This window comes from Tinamus guttatus, unplaced genomic scaffold, assembly GCF_059628265.1.
Source record: "Tinamus guttatus ecotype Peru unplaced genomic scaffold, ASM5962826v1 Tinamus_guttatus_pri_ptg000048l, whole genome shotgun sequence".
Classification (NCBI taxonomy): domain Eukaryota; kingdom Metazoa; phylum Chordata; class Aves; order Tinamiformes; family Tinamidae; genus Tinamus; species Tinamus guttatus.
Window position 1 is genome coordinate 1,856,249 of NW_028288582.1, and position 22,343 is coordinate 1,878,591.

General features: G+C 38.3%; 1 protein-coding gene across 6 annotated transcripts in view; it reads left to right on the plus strand.

The window, feature by feature from the left end:
• Positions 1-22,343, plus strand: part of ARID4A (AT-rich interaction domain 4A) — a 45,388-nt gene that overhangs the window by 19,535 nt on the left and 3,510 nt on the right. The window contains exons 9-21 of one of the 6 annotated variants that reach the window (XM_088539268.1): positions 21-97; positions 595-627; positions 2,070-2,236; positions 9,765-9,837; positions 12,326-12,420; positions 12,575-12,672; positions 14,150-14,378; positions 15,392-15,645; positions 17,140-17,340; positions 18,556-18,640; positions 18,746-18,947; positions 20,141-21,268; positions 21,466-21,570. In XM_088539268.1, coding sequence (XP_088395394.1) covers positions 21-97; positions 595-627; positions 2,070-2,236; positions 9,765-9,837; positions 12,326-12,420; positions 12,575-12,672; positions 14,150-14,378; positions 15,392-15,645; positions 17,140-17,340; positions 18,556-18,640; positions 18,746-18,947; positions 20,141-21,268; positions 21,466-21,570 — 2,747 coding nt within the window. The remainder of the gene's footprint in view (positions 1-20; positions 98-594; positions 628-2,069; positions 2,237-9,764; positions 9,838-12,325; positions 12,421-12,574; positions 12,673-14,149; positions 14,379-15,391; positions 15,646-17,139; positions 17,341-18,555; positions 18,641-18,745; positions 18,948-20,140; positions 21,269-21,465; positions 21,571-22,343) is intronic. The other 5 variants (XM_088539296.1, XM_088539275.1, XM_088539281.1 and 2 more) reach the window with 5 other exon arrangements.

The window sequence follows — 22,343 nt, forward strand, 5'->3', positions numbered from 1 at the left end:
ATACAATTTTTTTTTTTCAGTTACTCAGTAGCAAGAAAAGACATTAAAGAACTAGATTTTCTAAACTTACCAAAGTCTGAATCCTCTACTAAGAAAGGTAAATTAGAATAAGTTCTAGCTATTTAAAAAAATTGTATGTAATAATAATTTTAACTTTTGCAAGTAAATGACCTAATGTTTATTTGAAGTTAAAGCACTACGATTCTTGCAAGCAATTTAAACGTGCTGAATTAGAGCAGCTTGGGATACAACCTCCTTGTCTTTAAAATAACACAGAGTAGAAGTTTCATTCATTTGATTTTTATTTCTTGTTTTGTTTTGCTCTATATTCATGCAAAATGAATAGAATATGTTCAAGGTAGAGTACATGAAATGTCATTTTGCAATGGAATATATATACACCTCCCCTAAAGCCAAAGTTGCATGCTAGAGTTAAATATACTTTTCTTTATCTGAAAAACACAAGGAGAACAAGGAGAAAACTTATAATGAATATGCCTTCCTGCATAGTCTGTGATGAATATTCCATATAAAAGACTAATAATAGAGTTTGATTTCTGGATGGATGATGTGACTACAATATCCATGTTTTAGTGTGTTTGTGGAAGGCCAGATTCTCACCTGGATGTAAGTATTTTTTTAAAACTTCTGGTGCTGCTTGTAAGTGAGACCTTGAATTACAAAATTGATTAAGAAGCAATGTCTAAAATATTTATTTATATTAAATATATATATATATATCTTTACAAGCAGGGATTAAACATGCTTCTCAAAGCATTAAGGCAGTTTTGATTATGATTTATATAATCATTAACGATAGTTGGAAGGTATTTGGAAGTCATTATTAACTTTCTGAGTAGAAGACCTTCAGGAGAGCCAATAAGATAATCAGATATAAGGTATAAGCTGGAAAAGGTTTTTTTTTTCTCCCCCCCTTTTTTTTTTTCCTCCCATGCAGCTTGTAATTGGGTTGTGGGATTCATTGCTGTAGAGGAGTCTTGCAGAGCCAAATAAATGAGTGGTTATGTAAAGAGATTAGACAAATTTGTGGAGGATATCCATCAGCAGCTATTAAATCCAAGACTCTGGAGGCAATGCTTGGCTCGGGAAATACTTCAGCCATTGATTGTGGGAAGCTGGAAAGGCATATTTGGAGAAGAAACACTATACCTGCCCAGTTAAGGATATTTTTCTCTGAACAATTTAACTATATAGCTCATACATGACTAAACAGTTCAGAGAAAGGTATGTGTAACTGATTGAGTATAGCAATTTTCCTTAGCAATTGAGCAAAGTGAATACTGGTGATTTTTATTCTCCAGCAATGTTACAAATGGCTTGTTGAAGGACAGACCACTTCTTTTTTTTTTTTTTTTTCATTCCTCTTCATTAAAGTCTTTTATTTTGTCAAAGGGGTGTGTTTTGGGGATTATCTGGGTTTGTCTTGCTTTGTTTTTTTTTTTTTTCTCCTTGGAGCACCTATTCAAGGAAAAGAATTTGAAGTATTCCCATTGTACAAATGTGACTTCTCCCCTGCCCCCTCAGTCCCTCACTCATTAGTGCATTTTTTTCTCTCTTCCAAAAGTAATGTAACTTATTAGTATGTTCTTAATTTGTGTTTTCAATTTAAATTTTCGACATTCCTATCTTTGGAAGAGAACAAAGGAACTCATGCTACTTGCTTTAACTCTAATGGTTTATTTTTATAAATAGCTTTGTGTCACAGTATTTGTCTCATTCATACATACAGAAACAGAGCAGCTCACAGTTCCACAGAGTTCTAGGCATTTATCTTTGATATGGTGCCTGTTAATAGGTGATCTTGGTGCTGCTCATGAAGACATCTGCCTAGAAAATAACGTGGATGTTGTGTATGGCATAATTCAACAAACTTGAAATGAAAAATGGGTTTAAAGCTGAAGTATGCACCTTATCACCTTATATTAATTTAATTCTGCATTTCAATTTTGGTTTATATTGGCATTGTAATTTATAAAAGGAAAATCAAAAATGCTTGTTAATTCTGAACATGTTGGATGAGATTAAAAACAGGGCACTTCGTTCTCTAGGGTTTCAGGAAGCAAGCGCATTCTTCAACACCAAAGGTGTTCCTCGTAACTGGAAAATGGACATTAGTGAAATTCTGGAATCATCCAGCAGTGACGAGGAAGAGGGAGCTGCTGCAGAAACTGATGAAGAGGAAGAAAAACGAGAAGAAAAATCTGAAGAAGTGGCAGTAAGTCTGGGCAATTTCAGTCATACTTCAAAGATAACTGAATAACTTTTATGCCTGAAGATGTTCCACTTGCCAAAGATTTGCTCTCGGATTCAGCTTTTACTCACTTTAATGACTTTGCAGACCTGTTTATCTTGCCTTTGCTATGAGCCTTCTGTGATGGTATTTGCATTCAGTGGCAGGTAGCTTGTTATTATCCACTGCAAAAATTGAAGATAAATCTCATAAATTAAGAATTCAAGGCAGAAAGGAGTGATAGAAAGAATCTGCTTCAAAGAAAAAGAAATATCTAGAGAATAGGATCCAAAAATGTGATACTCTACCAAACAGTAATAATCTACTGTTAAATAAAGTAACTTGTTTCTGAAAAAAATGGTTTATTTAAAAACATCGAACTGCTAAAACCAAATTACTAGGCTAAATGAAAGTGTGAGCTAATGTGTAGAGCCTCTTAAAGCTATTTACTGCCCAAGACTCTATTTAAAAGCAGTCCAGCCCTGTCAGAGGTGAGTCACAGTGTTAGTTTTTTCCTGAACACACTCACTGGAGACTAGAAAAGGCCTGAAATAGGTTGTCGTTTTAAGGCTGGGGTGAGATTTGGGGTAAAATGTTATTCTGCATTAGACTATAGTGAAATATTTTGAGTGACTCCTTTTCTACAGTGCTGGAAGATAATGTGTCCTGATGTCAATGAATTTGCAGAATTTGCTTTTAGTTTTATTGCCTATATTTAAATCCACAAATAAGTGGGAGGGGTTCCTTTTTTTTTTTTTTTTTTTGGATTTGTTTCCCTCTCTTTGGGAAAGGGGGGAGTAAATTCCCCCCTCCCCTTGGACGCGGTTGCCGCTTTCCCTCGGCAAGCCGAGTGAAGCCTGTCTCCTCAGGAAGGTCAAACATCGTTTCCCTTTCGCTTCCCCTGTAGTATGTGGTTTTGTCACACGGAAAACAGAATGGCTGTTCATACTCGGAGGCTGCCTACAGTGTTGCCACAGCAACGTGCTGTTGGTTTGGAGTGAGCATGCTCCCGAGGAGAGGAAGATTTAGCAGAGGCTTGGCCGCCTGCCAGCGGAGCCTTGCCAGATGCTTTGAAATGGGCTGTCTCTTTCTTTCCCTTTCATGTAATGTCTGATTTTTTTTTTATATGGAAGAGAATGTAAGTAATGCCGGATAACTGCGGATGCCGTGCAGGGAGAGAGGAACAGAGCAAATATCTGCAAGTCAGGCTCAAAGATGTCCGGGCACTGGGCAGATTAGGTAGAAAGGAAATAAAACCATTTTACTTTTGAAAGAATGCAGCTCATAGGTAAGGATTTTGTGTTTTCGTGTGTGATATTGGTATTTGTAGTGTGAATGTGGATTTGAGATAGAGATTCTTTTCTTTAGCTTTCTGGTGGGTGAACAGGCTGGTGGAGCATGCTGCCAGGGTAGATGTTTCCACATAAAAAAGACAATAAGGATCTATTTTTAGGTGTTAATTTTATGCCGTAGTCGCAGAGTTCTGCAAAATGGAGTCTATATGTCTCTGTGAAAGTGATGTCTACGATTAGATAAATGTAACATTGCATGTGCGTAGAATGTAAAATCCTTGGGATTTTTTCCTCTGTTCACAGTGTAAAGGACTGAATAGGCCACATTTTGCAGGGTGTGAACTGTTGCAGTCTGTATAAGTCTGTTTACATGAACATGGGTTAAAATTACAGAATATCAGTCACTAAAAATGAAGAATATACTGATTTTCTCATGCTTGTTTTTTAATATCATTTTGCATGGCTTTTGCAGAAAAGTGCTGTGTGTTTCAAACAAAGAAGGGGGAGGAGGGACCTTTGTACTTAAGAAGAAAAATGCAAAAGAAAAAAAAAAAAGCCTTGCAACATTCCTGCAAAAGAAACAGGGTTATTTTTAAGGAATAATCCAAGTGTAGAGTGGTGAAGCAAAGGATGTCAGGCAGGTGGGTGCGTTGGTAGGAAAAACTGTAGAATCCATTATTCCAGGTGACAAGCGAGCATATTCATGCAGAACCTACGTAGCAGAGCACATAAACTGATTCTTTTAGATAATGTCAGAGCAGAACTGTCATTCTGGCCCTCTAGGTCAAGTGTTTTTAGTATCTAATCTGTTTCAATTGTGGGCCTAGCTAGATGTCACGGGTAAAAAGGACTTACGGAATTTGTGTGTGTGAATATATATATATTTTTTTTTTCTTTAAGGGGTCAGTAATATGCATTGAAGGGAGAATCAATGCATGAAGAATATTCTTGCCTTTATTTTTCCTGCAAACATTGAATTACTCAAATTTTGCCCTTGCATTTTGTAGTTTCTCCTCTGTTATTGAAGGTCAAAATAGTCTCCTTCCCTCTTATGTCTGAATGTTTTCTATGTAGATTTTTTTTTTAGAAGAGCAGATTGTCATATTATTGGATAGGAAGGGAGATTTTAAAGTATTTTTTTCCTATTTCATTCTCCCCCCACCTTCCCTCCCATCCAGCGTTTGAAATGCACGGGAACTTCGTAGCCAAGGCCTGGCACTGACCAGCCATGATGGGCCTTCATTAAATTAATTAAATGGACCTAGACCTATGTAGAATATAATGAGAACATAAAGACAATCAGAAGAGTCTAATTCTGTAATTCTGGGAAAGGGAAGGCTCTTTTTTTTCTGCAGTAGGATCTTCTATAGTGAAATGGAGCAGAGGGGCCTAGCGTAGTTGCTGATAACAGATCCTACCATTTTTCCAGTAGCTGTATTAAGCTGTATTAAGCTTTGCTATGAGAAAGATTGCCTTTCTAAGGCTCCCTTTTTTTCTGAAATATGAAAAGTATGTTAGCAGTGGTACAGCAGGGTGTCTGGGCTTCATGTGGTTGTTCTTTGATATCCCTTGTATGGGAGCAAGGGATGGGAACCAAGTGGTGGTGGCAAGATGCTTGTCCTTGCTGGTGGTTGCTGTTGTCTTGTGTGGTCTTGAGTTGACTCTGAAGGAGCAAGGAAGTGGAAATGGTTGTCATTGACTTTAAACAAGGATATTGTGTTGTGCTGAGTGGCTCAGCACATTCAAATTGTTAGATTTTTGGCAATAGTTGAAATATATGGTGCAACTCGGGATTTCTTTTGATTCATAATACGAGATTTTAATAAGAGAGCAGACAAACTGCATGTATTGCAGTGGGGAAATAACAGGGGGTACCACAAAAAAATCTGTTATTAAATGAAAGTGTGAGGAATCACTCAGTTCTCTGGAATACAGATCAAAATCTGGATATCATTTTTGCCCTTTAGACAATATTCAACATGTTAAGAGAATTAGCTGTGTCTTGAGGATGCAATACAGAGCAAAAGAATACACTGCAGTTAAAGGAAAAGGAAAATCCAAAGTCTCCTATCTCCACATAAAAGTACAAGCTTTTGGAATATTATCTGATTTTTATTAATAATAATAATAAAACAATGCACATGTACTACTGCATTAGTTTGTGCTTAAGTTGGTGTCTCAAGAAAGAAATCATTCCTTCTGGTTTGTCAGGATAAAATAGTCAAATATCCTTCATATTTTATGGGGGATCATGCAGGTAACATTTGTCTCCATTTCTGATTCAGGAAAAAAAAAAAAAAAAAACCAAGATTTCAGCATGTTATTATTTGAAATATATTTTTCAGTACGTGTTCTTAGTAGGTGTATTCACATTGTATCAGAATTAAAATCGGGGATTTATTCTGTGTACGCTGAATCTTGCAAGCTTCAACACTGTATCTTTTTATAACATCAATTTGAAGCAGAGGGAAAGGGTATTTCTGCCTGGTCTATAGAACTGCTTGTAATGTTGATGTTTGAAAGATCTTTCTAGCTGATCCTTCCCACTTTAATTGCAACTTCTTGTTCTTTTACTTTTTTTCTTAATCAAACATGTCCAGAAAAAAAATTCTAGCCAGCTATCCTGCCATGGAAGGAAGAGCTGTAGCACCTCCATGTGTGTGCTTATAGGAATTTTCTATGTTCTTCCTTTTGTCTGTCACCTGGAACGCGTATGTATAGTATGTTTAGTTGTGTGGATTCATTAAGCTTTTAGATTCTTGTATCACAACAGATATATTGTTGGTCAGGAAAATCTAAGAAGCCTTCTCTAATGCACCTGTCCTGCAAATAAGCAAAGGATTTCTGTCCTCACGATAGTCGTTATCATGTATTTCATCTGCACGAAACTCATAAAAGAAAAATGAATGAGATCCACAGTGGTGGTTTTTAGGAGGCCAGAGATTCCTATAGATGATCAGTAGTTATCTAGTAATTTAAATATTAAATTTTTGCTTCACAGTAATTCTCATTGCCCAGGTTCTCCTTTTGTTAAGTGACTTAGACCAGGGAAATGATTACCTGAATCGTTCACTTCAGTTGAACTGAACCAAAACAGTTAAATACCTGCAAAAATATCAGAGCATTCACGAGTTAATCATCCTTTTCATGCATGCATTTGTAGGAGTTTTAGGTACTGTGAAGCATGGCCTGCATCACACCATGTACAAATATTTGTAAAGAATTTCTTGCTCATGGTTGTTGTGCTGAGAGGTGTCCTCACAACATGCTCCAAAGACAGACAGAGAGGTTTCCAGGTGAGGCACAGCTCTCCAGCAAGGATGCTCAGGATGGTTGGACTCCTGGTTCTTGTTGGTGGATATGGAATATTTTCAGACCTCTCATCTTCACGTGGAGTGAAGCTGATAACCACTCGCAATTAGTTTAATTCTTTTCATTTCCCTAATCAGTATTAAAAAGCAGCATCAGAAAGCAAATAAGCAAGTGCCAGAAATGTATTAAAGTATTCTGTGGCAACAAAAACAGTAACCTTTAACTCTTAACAGTTGGCTTCATCATATACTCCTCTGTGCGCCCTGTTTTCTCTCCTAGATTGTATTTATTTCAGGTAAGAGTTTATGATATTGTCAGCCTATCAATAGCTCGGCTGTACAGGTTAGGATCCACAGGAGCCCTAACTGCTTTATGTAGAGCAGAGGATGAGTCAGGATAACAGAGCTCCATTCTTGCTTAAAATCATAGTAGTGCTAAAGATAGAAGCAGAAATCTTGCTGAAGAAAAGACTTCACCATCCAAAGTAAAGCCTGTTACAAGTTCCTCCATGGGGAAAGATGGACATAGGACTTTAAGAGAACAGATTTTGAAGATTTGTCACTATGGAATTATTTCTGGACAATTTAAAATGAATCTCTGAAACTCTTTAGTGACAATGCCTGGACAGGGGAAGTGAGTTTGGGAATAGCAGAGTTTCACCAGTCCCTGCTGGAAAGGTTCAGCTCTGTAGTCTCCGCCAACAGCAGTCACCACTTTCTTGTCTATTTAGGTGCAATTTTCAAGGATGCTACTACTCAAATACTGGAAGGTGCCTGATCCCGTTGCAGTCAACCCCAGCTTGAAATCAGAATAGTAGCCGTGCCTGGGAACTCCTTGTGTCCAATTGCAAATAGACAACCTTGATGAATGTGTCCTCTTCTGATAATCCATGTGCCTTAATATAACAGCAATAAACATATGAAGGGTTCTCCTTTTGCCTGGTGGGAAAGGAGATTGAGATGGTTGAGGCACAAACTCATGGCTGGTTCGTGTCAGCTCTCACAAGCCGTTAGCATCTCTTCTGGCACGGAGAACTGGGCACGATGCAGACTCTGCCTGCCAGGGGTGCCAGCTCCTACCTCATATCCCATCAAAGAGAGAAGTAGATGTGGTAGGTACAAAACCTAAGGTTGCAGTCGAGTTTTCTGCCCCAGTTCTGTAAATATGTAAAAGCTTTTCATCTTTCCCTTTTGCTTTCTTCAGATGAAAGTATTTGATATCCGTAAAATGGTTAACGTTCTGTTTGTAGCAGTGTTATTTCTAACCTACATTTCTGCTGTTCTAACCGACAATTCTGGAGCCGCCTTACCCACATAAAAAGAAATGATCTGAATGCAACCATTCAGAAATATTTCTGATTCTTTTTAACTGCTTTTTAGATAGATATAGCTTGTACAGCTTGATTTGTAGTGCCTTTAACTGGTACACATTGCAGTACATGTTAGAAATGTCTTGACTATGAATTGGGTTCATAATCTAGGAAAGAAAAGAGCTGTGGTTTCTATAGCAATAATTCATTTGCTAACCTTAAAGAATGCAATGATTCCATAGATATAGCTGTTTCTCTTTACATGATCCGTATAATATGTAGCATGAATAATGGCAATTTTTGTGCTGTTCACTGCTGTGATTATTCATTTAACTTCCTCAAATGATTTTCCAAGAAAAAAAGGGAGATAAGAGATAGTGCCTCTGCCTGATTTGGTAATCTTTAGGTAGTCCCTGTTGGGCTTTGAAGCGCAGGATTCCTTGAAACAGGCGTGGCTGAAATTCACACCGATGCTTGGCAGATTGCTTTTTTTGTTAGCAAGGCAGGAGCTTATACATTTACATTTTCCTTGGCTACCTTCCCCGCCTTGCAGCTTAGAGCGTGCAGAATGCGGAGAAAACTGGAATTGAAATGGTTGGTCTTGCTTCGTTTTGAAACGGCTCGTGTTTTTTTTCTGTTATTTTTAATAATGTAACAGTAAGATTTTTGACACGTACTGTATGTCTTCCCTTCAAGGCAACTGCGGTCTCTCCTGTGCAAACTGCCTTACCAGCAATCCCTGGGATTGCCAGGCTGGCAGGAAGAATGTGGCATGTGTAAAACATTGCAGGGAAGGGATTTTTTTTGGTCTGTGCTAGAATCTCAGCATCCCATTAAGTATACATAGAAGTGATTTCCCCATCCCCTGTCCAAGTTCATTTTCTTTTCATGTTTTCCACTTGAATAGAAGACAAGCTTTATTTTCCATTGTGAACTGCTTAACATAAAGTTCCATTAACGTAAAGCTCACCAGTGTTTATCTGTAATGAGGATAAAAAAATAAATGAAAAATGTATGTTCAAGGAATTATGCAAGTGAATAAATGTTTCTGAGTATGAGCTGAGAGCAGGTATCAGAACTTAATCACTGAAGGAATTATGTCTTGAGCATCAAAAATAAGAACAACTGGAGAAAGAACCATTTTGCAACCTTAGCTGTAGTTGTAGGGGGAGGGAGTAGTTAAAATAAACCCTGTATTTCCTGTGACTGCTTCAGTCCTGTAAGTAACACAGTTTTTCTGTTTTCTGTGCACATCAAGTATAGGGGTATTTTTCTTTTGAGGATCTTGCGTGTATTCTGTTGACTATTCTGATTTTTCCGTGGCCTGTGTTTTCTGGTTTTTTTCCCCTCTTGAGATACTCGGTTTGTGAGGATGTAATTCTCAGGAGGGCAGTCAAGGCTGCCTTAGCTGCTGTATCGGAATTCGATATCCTGATTCCACAGTTGGATGTTTTTTTGTTTTCTAGATACCTCATCTTTATATGGGGTGAGGGGCCAAACGAGCACTGGTTTGGGCTTAGATTTTACAGTTTCACTTTTGTACAAATAACCTGTTACTTTACATATTTTGTTTTCATTGTGACTCCTTATGTTTTTGCAGCCTGAGGAAGAGCTTGATCCTGAAGAGAGGGACAATTTCCTCCAACAGCTTTATAAGTTTATGGAAGACAGAGGTAACACAGAATTTATTTATTTATGTAGTCTGCTTTAAAAAACTGTTTTTTGGAAGTTGCTTTTAATGGATTTTATTACAGGCATATTCTCACATCAGTGGGCAAGGGTAACAGCTCATCTAGTGAAAGGAAATACTTATATCCGTTTTCACGTGTGGCAGATCCGTTTCAGTTACTGTGAAGCACAGTGCACAAAGGAAACCCAAATCCTCCCCGAGGTGTTTTGTTTTTGTTGGCTTTTACAAAACCCTTTTTTGTGTGTGTGTGTGTTAATGATCCCTGATAAATAAGCTCTTGGTTGGTTTCTTGTGACAGTCCTGGCTGGGAACTCTGCTGTTAATCAGAGGCTGGACCACGAGCAGTGTTTTGATGGCAGGTGAAGCTCCAGCAACAGGGAATGGGAGAGAGGCATCTCCACGTCTTCTTGCAGAACCACCTTAATCATGCACAGATCGAGCACTGATAACTCACCTGAAGGGACAACTCCACTTTGTCCAGTATTTAGAACAGGGAAATAACAAATTTAAAATGCTTTTCTTTGCAGAATTAGGTGAGACTGTTCTAAACTGGAGTAGTTAAAGTCCTGGGGTAAGAAATTGGAAGTGCATGGGCTGCATATAGATAGAGAGCAGGCTATGCCTGCTGACTTGGGAGAACTGCTATTGCATAAGCTGTTCACATTGGCAGTTGTGAGGAGACTGGCACTAAAAGGAAGGGTTATCTATTCCTATTGACTTGGCTTCCTCCCTTTCCCCCTTTTCTTCCCTCAAGGACATTTAAGGCTGGAAAGAATTTATCTTTTAGAGTATGTTTGTTTTACTCATTTTATTCTGGGAAGCAGCTGAATTCAGAAAGTGTTAATCCTGCGAGGATGTAAGTGGAGGTAGATTACGATGCATAATGCAGCTTCTCCCCTCATCTCCTCCCTTCTCCCTCCCTGAAATTACCTGGATAACATTTCCACGGCATCATTCAGCACAGCAATGGGCATGTGCTTCAATTAGAAATAACCAGAGCTGAGAAAAACAAAATGTAAAATCCATGTTATGTTGGGATGTTTTCTCTTAGAAAATGCGTTTTTTTTTTCCATAGGTTTTAAAATTATAAAAAGAGGCTCTTTTGTATTGTTTTTATTCGTTAATGAAGCTCTGCATCCTTGTCATCCAAGTGCATTCTGCTGAAAGAGTGGTTCCAGGCCTGTTTGGTCTTGCTATTGCCTGTCATAGGTTTAGAAATGGGTCCTGTATTATGGGAAATTGTGCTAGAGTTTACCCAGCATCAGTTTAAGGCCATAGTGTCTAGAACCAGTGTTTCCAGAGAATAGCCTGCCTTGATGGAGTAAAGAATAATTAAAAAAAAAAATAAATTGCAGGAGTAATTCCATTTTTTAATTTATTTTCTAGTAGTCTATTTCTTTCCCACTTTCTGTTTTCCTGCCTCCTACCTCTTAAGCATTCTTAAAATAAGAAATAAGTAAAGAGATGATATCAGTGACTTGCAGGGAGAGAAGAGAAAGAAGAAAGTATTTGTGCACTAAATTTGAAGTCTCAGTCCAGCAATTGTTCCTTGACCAAATACGTTGCTTGAGCCATGTACTTTTTTTTCCCCTCTCCCCTTATAGCCACATCTTCCATTTCTGTCAGATTTTTTCTACACAATCTTCTCTCAATATGAAGGTTTTGATTCACGTAGTAATTGCAATACTCCCAACATCCTATAAAATTACCTTCACAGTTCCAGATGCAATTGCATGAAGATGAAGGGAGATGAGAAACAGCAGGCAGAAAGTTTGATATTGATCCTTGCTGGGGGAAGCACTGTCTGCATTACTTAGAGCCACTTGCCCCAGGTCACTTCTGGTTACTTCTTTAGTTGTTCTTGATATCATTACCACTCATCTGATTAGAGTTCTTTCTTTTTTTTTCCCTCTACTGCCCCAAATATTCATGTCCCATTGGGACTTGGTGCTGTTGCCCATTCTGACCATTCACCTGTGTATCATCTTCTGTTCCAATGTTCCTGCTTCTTCCCAGTTCCTCTCAGACCAAAATGTATTGAGTTAATCTCGTTGCACATAACTGTATTCCTGCGTTTATCAGAAATATATAGAGTCTTCTCTATACTGTCTATAACCTCAAACCTTCTATAGAGTTTGTTCCAAGGGTTTCTGCCCCTCTTCAAGAGAGGAAAAGTGGGATGCAGCCAACTGAATGGAGATTATTACCACACCTGAAAAGGAGTCTTGGAAATCATAGTTATCAGGGAGCTGATGCCAGAATGCTAATAAATCACCCAGAAATATAAGACAAAGCTTTAATCCTTGGTTGGAAACTACTGACTTGCAACCTTTATTAAGACTGGTGCAATAGCAGTGTTAAACTGCAAAAAGATATTAGCAATGAAATGCTAATTGCTACATGGTAGAGAAATGGAAGAATAGTTTGCTCTTCTGTGTGGTAACTTTTTATCTCTGTTTTGTTTTATTTAGGTACTCCTATCAATAAACCACCTGTTCTGGGCTACAAGGACCTTAATCTCTTCAAGCTTTTTAGATTGGTATATCAGCAAGGCGGGTGCGACAGTGTAAGTGTCAGATGTTTTCTAAGCAAAATATGTCTCATTATTCCTAAAGGTTGTGACTTATGTCTGTATTTAAATTCCTTCATTCTTTATTTTTCTCGGTTAACAAACTCTGAAAATCTTTTTTCTCCCTCTCCTTTCCCTCTTCCCCCTCCAGATTGAGAGTGGAGCTGTATGGAAGCAAATTTATATGGACCTTGGCATTCCTATTTTGAACTCGGCTGCTTCCTACAATGTAAAAACTGCTTATAGAAAGTAAGTTCTTCTGTTGTATAATGGTGATAAATTTTTAATAGCATGAGCAATACTGAAGCAATTTCTGATAGATTAATGGAACAGTAGTTAACATTCTTCACTCTTCATGAGCTGTTCTGAGCATTTTCCAGTGCCACAGATTGAAATGCTGGGGGACGAAGGAGTGCTTAGGCCTGTGTAAAAGCCTCTTGTTACACTACATTAGTTCAGCTCATTTTCTTATGGGGCCTCTGTTTTCAACAGGTGATCATGCCGTTTCAGAGTACAACAATGACATTTTTTAACAAACAAGCAAAAAACTTTGGCAGATTTAGCTTTGCAGTTTATAGTGATTAACAAGAAAGGACTCAGTCCTCAGTTGCATGCTCATTAAAGACTGGGAACGCTGCACGCAGCGAGCAGAATTTTAATAGTTTCTCTAAATTCCTGTGAAATGTTGATAGATAGACATGTTTCAGATTGCATATCCAGACCTCTAGGTATCTGTGTTGGTTCTGTAGAGTAATGGGCTTCAGGGCATAATGATGTACATTGCTATGACAGATGTGACAATACTGAGTGGCAATTACTACTATGACTGTGTAAAACTTTTTATTCTGACCCCTGGTTTTCAGTTGTGTTTTAACATCTGAAATGGAAACCTTTTAGGGATGACATTTTTCAGGCTCATTTTCTAAATAAAGATTATTTTTATTATTTATTCTCCTGAAAGTCTGAACAAGAAACAATTGGGCTTTTTGAGTAAAAGGAAAGAATGAGGTTCTCTGACTCGAAACTAAGGAAATTTGGCTGATTGAATAGGGATGACTAATGACAACTCATGTTAATGTTGATGAAGATGAAAATATTCAGACTATCTTCAGTGGGATTTGAACTGGGCACATATTTAAGGTCTGTATTTTACAGAGAAGAGTACGTATCATATAAAAGAGTAATTGGTAAATATGTGCTAGGTTGCCGTTAGAGTGGAAATAATTATTTTGTGTGGACACATGAAAGTTGGAGTTTTGCATATCTGTTCTTTGTGGGTTGTATTATACAACCTACAATAAATATAAGCTAGTTGTATTGCTCTCCCCTATAACTGGAGTGTGCACACAGGCAGCGACCAGAGAAGAAGCTGATGCATGGCAACTTGTTACCATGAGGTAACTTGTTTGTTTGCCCATATTCTGATGGTTTTAGCTGTTATTGTGCATTTGAAAAACAATATAGATGTTCTTTTACTATCACAAATATTTAGTTGGATGGGCATAAAGTTAAATTTGTGGACAGTGCTTGTGTGTACATGCAGTGTTTTCCTTCTCACTACTTGGTTTGTGTGCTTTGCTGTTTCATTTCAAAATCCCTCTTCCTTCCTTTCCCCAATATTACTGATCCTCTTGCTTTTCTGTGAGCAGGAAAGTAAGTTTTATGCACTTGGATAGATAAAAAATAAATAGTGAAAATAAAAACGAAACTTTTCTTGTGCATCTAGGTATCTTTATGGTTTTGAAGAGTACTGCCGTTCTGCAAACATTCAGTTTAGGACTATCCATCACAATGAACCAAAAGTGATAGAAGACGTACAGAAGCACGAGGAACCAATGGAGGAGAGTGTAAAAGAAGAACAAAAAATGCCCCCTGCAGAAGTAAAGAAAGAAGCAGAAGAAAATTTTTCCAGCAGTGAAAGTGAGAAAGAAGAAATAGAACTAAGATCCCCAAGGGTAAGTAGCTTGAACTGCTTTCCTGTTTAGCACTTAACAAAACCCCTTTGTACACAGCACAGTTTACATAATGAGTTTTCCTTTGTGCAGTGCTGGTGCACTGGAATTAGCGTACTCGTACAAGCATAGGACAGGCTTCTGTGAGCACAGTGTTGGTGTTTGCTTGTTAATTGTGTTCTACCTGTCAACAGTTTTGATGATTTCCTCACATCCTAAGCCCTTATGGGATTTGCTCAGGCCATGTTTTATGTCAGACCTCTTTCTGTTTAGGAATAATTTGAGAGCTATTGAGAGCTGTTTCAGGTGAGGTAGAACTCGCTTGGCAGGAGAGTTTGGATTGGGGGTGAGAATTTCCACTGAGAAAAGGAACTTGGAGCTTTCCTGCAGAAAGCAGGAATGATCAAGGGGCTGCTACAAGCTTTGAGAATCAGGAGGAGTGTGTTTTTGTTGGTTTTGTGTTTGGTTTTTGTCATAATATTCCTTAATAAAAGGAACCCTCTATTTTTACAGTATATAGACAAAAGGAAAGAGTGTACACACGTTATTTAAATCTTTTCTTGTCTTTGGTTGCTGTTGAGATGAGGGCTGTGTTAGTATTGACCTAGGTAAGACCAGTGACCGGTCTGAGGATGGTGGAAGTAAGATATCTTGTCTCAGTAGCCCTCTGCAAGCATTTACTTGATATTATTGCTGTGGTCAACCAAAGAATGTGACTGTATCAGGGGCAACAGCCCTTATGGGTCTAACCAAATATCTTAAAATGTCTTAGAAGCTATTTGGAAATTAGTAGTCTTTATTTCAGCCCAAGTACTCTGTTTCTATTTTGCTTATTCCTTGCTAAGAAGATGGTTTAGGTTGTTAATGTATACCTCGAGGGGGAAAAAAAATCATTTTTTGGTGTTATCTTTAGCTTTCTTCTACACAGAAATAGTATGTTTCTTTTCAAACTGAATTTTGGAAAGGCCATGTAGAAAACAAGGTGACTGTGTCATTAATTTTTATTTCTACCCTAGGGCCGGAGAAGACCTGTCCGTGATACAACCCCTGCTAAAAAAGACAGCGAAGAGGATAAAACACAAGACAAGTTAAAAGACAGTAACAAAGAAAACAAAGATATAGAGGAAACAGCACCTGAGACTGCAGAAAAGAAGGAAAATGAAGCTTCCCTAGGGAGAAAAAGTACACCAAAGCAAAAAGAGAAAAGAATGAAAAAACAGGAGGAATCTGACAAAGAGTCTGATGAGGAGGAAGAGCGGCAGAGGGAGAGGTAAACATCAACTTGCATCACTGTGTTGTGATAGAGCCATACCCCAACAATGGTGACCACTGAACCCGAGATATGTCCAGTTCCTAAAATGTGGAAGTCAGGGACATAATTCACTCAGCCAAGTAGGAAAGGGACAGTTGTATTTCAAGAGTCCCCAGTACTTCCATGAAGGGTACTTCCTGGCACATGCCAGCCAGTATTTTCACTGTAATTTCCTTGAAGACCCTGCCAGAGTAAAATGCTTAAGTAAAGTTTTGGAGGCTGTTCAGAAGCTTTGTTTATAGGAGTGTTGTCCTGAACAGCCAAAGCACTGGTTCGACCCCAGCCCAGAGATGCATCTGAGCCCATATCTCTTGCCACGTCGTCGTTTCTCTGTGGAAGTGTGCAGGTGCATCTTTCCTGTTTATGTGTTCCCTAAGCACCTACAGACAACAAGTAGGCCAGGGTAGAAGGATGGAGGTGCTCTATGGATGGTGAACAACTATTCTGGGCAGTTAAAACACAAATAGATGAGGTAGTTTCTTTTCCCCCACTATTTCCTCATCCATCCCCTGTTCTCAGGCATTCTGTCTTTGCTCACCGGATTTCCTCATTGAATCCTCCTCAACCCATCTCTTGGTTTCCTTCAGTCCCCCTTTCCTTCTCTTTTGCGGAACTTCTTGCGCTGTTTTTTGTGTTCTTGGTGGCTAGACAAAGGTTGGCACTAAAAAAGGTCTGAAAGGTGTGTTGCATATTTTCTTCTAAAGAGCTCTGACAAGTGGAAGTGACACACAATTATTTTAAAGTGGCACTGTGGAGTCCAAAGGGTAATTTTGCAATGTATCACAGCATGAGGAAATTCACTCAAATGAAGGTACAGTGTGGGTGTGCAGGAGGCTGCAAGGTGTGTCAGATAACTAAGACATCAAAGACTGTTTTCTTTTAAGTGGTGGGTACCTGTCGTCTTTGCTTTTTCTTTTAGTTGTATGCCAAGATAGCTCTTACCATAGGCTAGCAAATACATATATTTTTCTTAACTAAAAGCAAACTTAAATTATTATTTTATATTTTTTTTCCTTCAGGACCTTTTTTTTTTTAACTTTTTTTTTTTTCAAATTCATCCTAAAAATGGAAAGAGAGAAATATATTAAATTGTTTAAAATATATTTTCCAATTAGCCCTTCCTGTTAGGAGCAGGACAGTGAATTGGCTTACTCTTCTTACTCAAAATATCTATTCCCAAAAAAAGGACCTTAGGCTTTGAAATAGTTATACATACATAATTATGTTAAAATGTGATATATTAATTTTTCTAAATGTTATTGACAATTACCTCTGTTGTCCTTTGAGTAAGTCTTGCTTTTGACTGGATAAGCTATGTCCAGCTAGCATGCAGCATGCTGAAAATGAGAAAAAAATTGCAGCCTTTTTCCTTTGTGGTAGCTTGGCTCTGCTAGTTAAATGTTCAAACTTTGCTTATTGCTAATTAGTGGACATTTCAAATATGCTTTACAGTAGAGAGGAAATTGAAAACAAAGGCGAATCAGAAGGTGAAGAGGATGAGGAGGATACTGAGCCCTGCCTGACTGGAACCAAAGTGAAAGTAAAATACGGGCGAGGAAAAACTCAGAAAATTTACGAAGCCAGTATTAAAAGCACAGAAATTGATGACGGAGAGGTTTTATATTTAGTTCATTACTATGGATGGAATGTAAGGTGAGAAGGACAAATTGCCATTCATTTTCCTTTATCTTTTTGTTGTTGTTGTTGTTGAAAATATTAATATTTGCAAAAGTATCTTTGTTCTTGAGGGGAAAAAAAGAAAATCAGCAACTTGGTTGCAAACTGAAGTAGCAGTTTGTTAGCTGGATCTGACTCTCTCACATTTTCCAGTGTTACTAATTTTGTTCATGGTATGATCCTGTTCGACTGAAATTTTCAAAAATACTTATCTGTATATTTTCACATTTTCATCCTGCTTAAAGAGGAATATCCCTGTAATTTGTGCTAGCTGGCGTTGGCAACATCAGTCACATTTCGAAGACTTGCTGATAATAGTGAGGACATCTACAATAAGAAAAGCAGCAAGCACTGAAATTTTGGCAAAGAAAATTACTCTTGTATTGACTGTTAACTGTAATTATAAAGAGCAGTTGTTATGTAGAGAAGACAGGACAGAGCTAAGCAGCAATGAACTATGGAAAGAAAGTCGCCACGTGCCTCTCTTGGCAGCTGTGCTTTATATTTTAATACTGCTCTAGACGTGGCTTTTTTTTTTCCTTAAGGACACTGTGCTCATATACACAAAAATATCACAAAATTGATTAAATCTTTTTTAAAAAAAAATTTAACTCTTTTTTGATATATAAATTGGGACTTACCTAATCCATAAGCTTCTAAATAAACCAAGCAGTTTTCTTTGTGGCTACATAATGCAACCCCAACCCTAACCCCAACCTCCTCATGTTTGTCTAATCCTTTATCATATTAATAGCTCAGGAGATCTTTGAGGAGCATATTTGGTGGAATATTTGTGCTTCTGGGAATATGGTTGGTTGACATAATTTTAAAACTCTATTTAAAAAGAAATATATATGTTTACTGCTGGGATATCAAAGACATGAAGTGGTGATAACTGGCTTTCTGTATATAGTGTGAAACTGCAAGTCAGGTGGCTGGCAGGGGAACAGGCAGCTTGTACCTCCAGCCTCCTCTCTCTTTATTTTCCTAATTTTTTTTTAGGATTTTAGAGGTAATTTTTAATGGATTGGAAATTCAGTTTTTCTAATACCCACTACCATATGTTTTGGTAAATAGATGTTCTACATTCTTTCCTTTCTTTAATAGATATTTTCTGTAATTCAATTTTTCATACCTGAAATCACAAACAGCTTTTTATATGAAATAATAACAATGTTACTTACCTTTTAGATACGATGAGTGGGTGAAAGCTGATCGGATTATCTGGCCTTTGGAGAAAGGAGGACCAAAGAAAAAACAGAAGAAAAAGGCAAAAGTAATATTTATGTATCAATTCTTATGACACTGTGTGTACTGACTCTGCCTGTTCCTTTTTCCTTCATTTAAAAAAAAAATTGATGAAATACTTTTTCCCCCTCAGAATAAAGACGACAGTGAAAAGGATGAAAAGAAAGAGGAGGAGAAACAGAAGTCAAAGCGTGGGCGCCCCCCGCTGAAATCTACTCTTCCATCCAACACATCCTGCAGTTTATCCAAAACGCCGACTAGTGAAGGTAAATCCGGAGCCAGAAGTGCACGGAACAACCTGTCCGATTCCTCCCCGCTGCCAAACGGAACGGAAGGTACAGCCGCTGCCCGCGCCCCGGCATGGCAGTGCATGTGAACAGCGGGGCAGGACGTGGCGACAACCCCGCCGAGCACCCTGCTGGCAGCAGCCCCGCAGCCCTGCCGGACGGGCCCGCTTGCTAGCAGTGCAACTGAACCGTTTTGGGTGCAGGTTTTATATAAAAAAAAACAATACTTTTAATTTTTTGATTTTAGCGACACCTCACAGGCAGATGAGATGTAGCCCAGGAATGTTTGATCCTCCTGGTGGAGGATCAAACAGTGAGTCATCTCAGTCCTGTGTATTTCTTTTTTCTTTTGAGGGCTTTTTAGTACCTTTTTCAAAAGCAATTTATTTTTATTTTTTCTCCCTGTGATTTTTATTGAGGTAGTTGCATTGGCACCTGCTGGAGAGCACAGTTTTCTTACCAAAGAGCCGTGGCATAGGAATAACCGTGAGAGTGACCCCTTGTTCTTTAGCCAGAACCTTTCAGTCCTTATCCTGAGCTGCCCAAGCCCAGTGGGACAGTGACAAGCCTTGCTGTGGTAGCTAAGTTCCCAACCTCAATGCTGCATCACCCTGCGAAGAAGTTAATTCTGGTTGAAACAAACAACAACAATATTTTCAGTATTTTTTGAACCTCTCTGGACAAGAACTCTAGTGAAATACATTCCCTTAGTGCAGGTCCCTGAATAATCTTATGGTAATATACTAATGCTTGCTCTGTGTCAGGTGCATGATTTGTACAAAAGTTTGGCAATGAAACGTCCAGCACTCTGCTGCTGGTGTGTTTTGTTGTTGTTGTTGTCTCGTAAAGCCAGGCAAAGGAGACCGGATCTGTAGGTGATAGAAATCTGCAAGAGCATTTTTGCTTCTCTAAGCTGTAATTTGTTTATATTGTCTTATGGGGAAATAGTGAACACTAGCAAAGATTACTGTCTAATGAATGGCTACTATGTAGGTTCATGGAGTTCTTAAGTAGCAATAAGAAATGTAGTCCATGTCAACTAACATGATTTTTTTTTTTTTGGTTACATTTTAGATAGTTTAACATCATTTTACAGAGGAAAAAATAATAATAAAAAAAAGAACAACAAAAAAGATACAATATGGTGGGGGAAAAGTTTTTGTGTGGTTGAAAAACTAAATTGTACTTTAATTGTTGACTTGAGGTGCCATTTCCTTTTTTTATTTTTAAATCTTTTGCAGAATCTGGCTCGTCTGACAGTGAAGCAGATGAGTCATCAGAGAAGATTTTGAATGAAGAATTTTCTCCAGAAACTTCAGAACTGGAAAAAAATGAAAAACTAAATGATGAAAAGCTAGATGAAGAAAACCCAAAGATTCCTCATGCATTGAAAGAAAATGACAGGACTCAAGTCCCACCATTAGAAACATTGAAACTGGAAGTTGAAGAAAGTGAACAAATCGTTCAGATTTTTGGAAATAAAGCAGAACAAATGGAAGAAATCAAAAGAGAAGCTGAAAAATCACCTAAAGGGAAAGGCAGAAGGAGCAAGACAAAAGATCCTTGCTTAGAGAACACAAAGATTTTGCCAGGAAGCCAAGAAGAGGCAAATGACTCTCTCGTAGAATCTGAAAGATTAGACACATCTTCCATGGACTGTCGAGAGATTTCCAGCACTACTGAAAGTGAAACAGAACTCTGTGCGAAAGATAAGAAACTTTTGAAAAGGAAAACTGTGGAACAAGCATCACCTGAGAAGAGAAATCGACGGGAGAGTGAGATGGAAGTGCCAAATATTGTCTCTGAAGAGAGGACCAATGAATGTACTGGGGCAGAGGAATGTAAAAGGTTGAATGCTGAAGAGTCGCTCAGAGCTGAGAATGAGGAAATGCCATCCCTAGTGGCAGAGGCAGTTCAGCACGGGCAGCAGCTGAGGAGTGAAAACTTCCAGTGTCCATCTGAAGAAAATGAGAATGTTCCCTTAAAAGATGAGGATGACTCAATGCCTCAGATTGGTCCTGAAACTTTACTCTGCCATGAAGTAGACTTGGATGACCTGGATGAAAAGGAGAAGAGTGGCAGCGAAGACACAATATCAGAAAAGCCAGAGCCTCATAGTTCAGTTTCAAACCAGCCTGCCTTACCCGCCGCTGGCCAGGCGAGCTTCTCGGTGGCCTCCCCTCTTACCCTCAGCCAGGATGAGTCGCGCAGTATCAAGAGTGAGAGCGACGTGACCATTGAGGTGGACAGCGTGGCAGAAGAGTCCCAAGAAGGTCTCTGTGAAAGTGAGTCTGCGAATGGCTTTGAAGCCAGTACCACATCGAGCAGCTGCAGTATAGCAGTGCAGGAAAGAGAGACTGGAGAAAAGGGTGAGCATTTTCTGCGAGAGCTCGTTCTCAACTGCAGTGATTTCTGATGTGATTTTTGTCTGGTGTGGGCTTCTTTTTTTTTGGCTAAAAAATAATGGTTTTGTTTTTGTCATCTAATTTTAAATGTTTGCAGCTTTTCAAAAGAACTCGACAGTAGCAGAAATATTTGAGGCTTTTTTTTTCCCCCCCACCTCTAGGTCAAAAAAGACCCAGTGACAGCAATAGTGGGACACTGGCAAAAAAACAAAAGCGTACTCCAAAGCGAACAAGTGCTGCAGCCAAAAATGAGAAGAATGGAACAGGTAAAGTCCTAAAACATAAGCTGTGCTGTCACACAGATGTGCACAGGTAACCATGTTCTTGCTGATGCTCAATGCTTTGTTAGATTTGATCAAAGTTTGAAGCTGAGTTGAGTAAGTCATTATAGCTGGTGCTTTCAACAGTATTGCTGAAAATATAAAATAATATACTGCCTGCTGTACAATGTTCAGACATATGAAACTGCTCATGTAAAAAAATCTCCTGCAATTATTGTGATAATCTAGTTCTTATTTATATAAAAATCATAGCTTAAAATTTGTTGTTAATTATTGAAGCTTTTAGGCTTCTGGTCATATTTCAGACCTGCTTTTTAGATGTTTAAAGCAGTTTAGTAAATACTTTAGTAAGTATAAAAGCCTTTCTGAGTGTTCTGTATCTTTTGCCTCTTTTTTGAAGTAGCTTGTGCTATTTACATGCACTAATGCAGTTTTGTCCTTAAAAAGTAACCCTAGTGTCTTTTTAAGCTAAAGAAACCTGTGACTTCAGGCAGTTTGGCTTACTTGAAATAAGCTTTGTACTGCTTATGCAGAATTTTTTAACTTCAGTTCTTTAACTAAAGACCTAGTCTGCCTTTGACTGCTCTTATGTTTTAATTACAAGCAGGGCTGAGAATTCAGTGCATGTTTTATCCAGTAAAGTTATGTATTAGATCTGATCCAGTTTATTTGCTGTGCATATTCAAGATTCTCGGTAAGCAAGAGCAGTTTTTTACTTAAGTAACTTTTCTGAGTATAACCGACTTCAAAAAATGTCA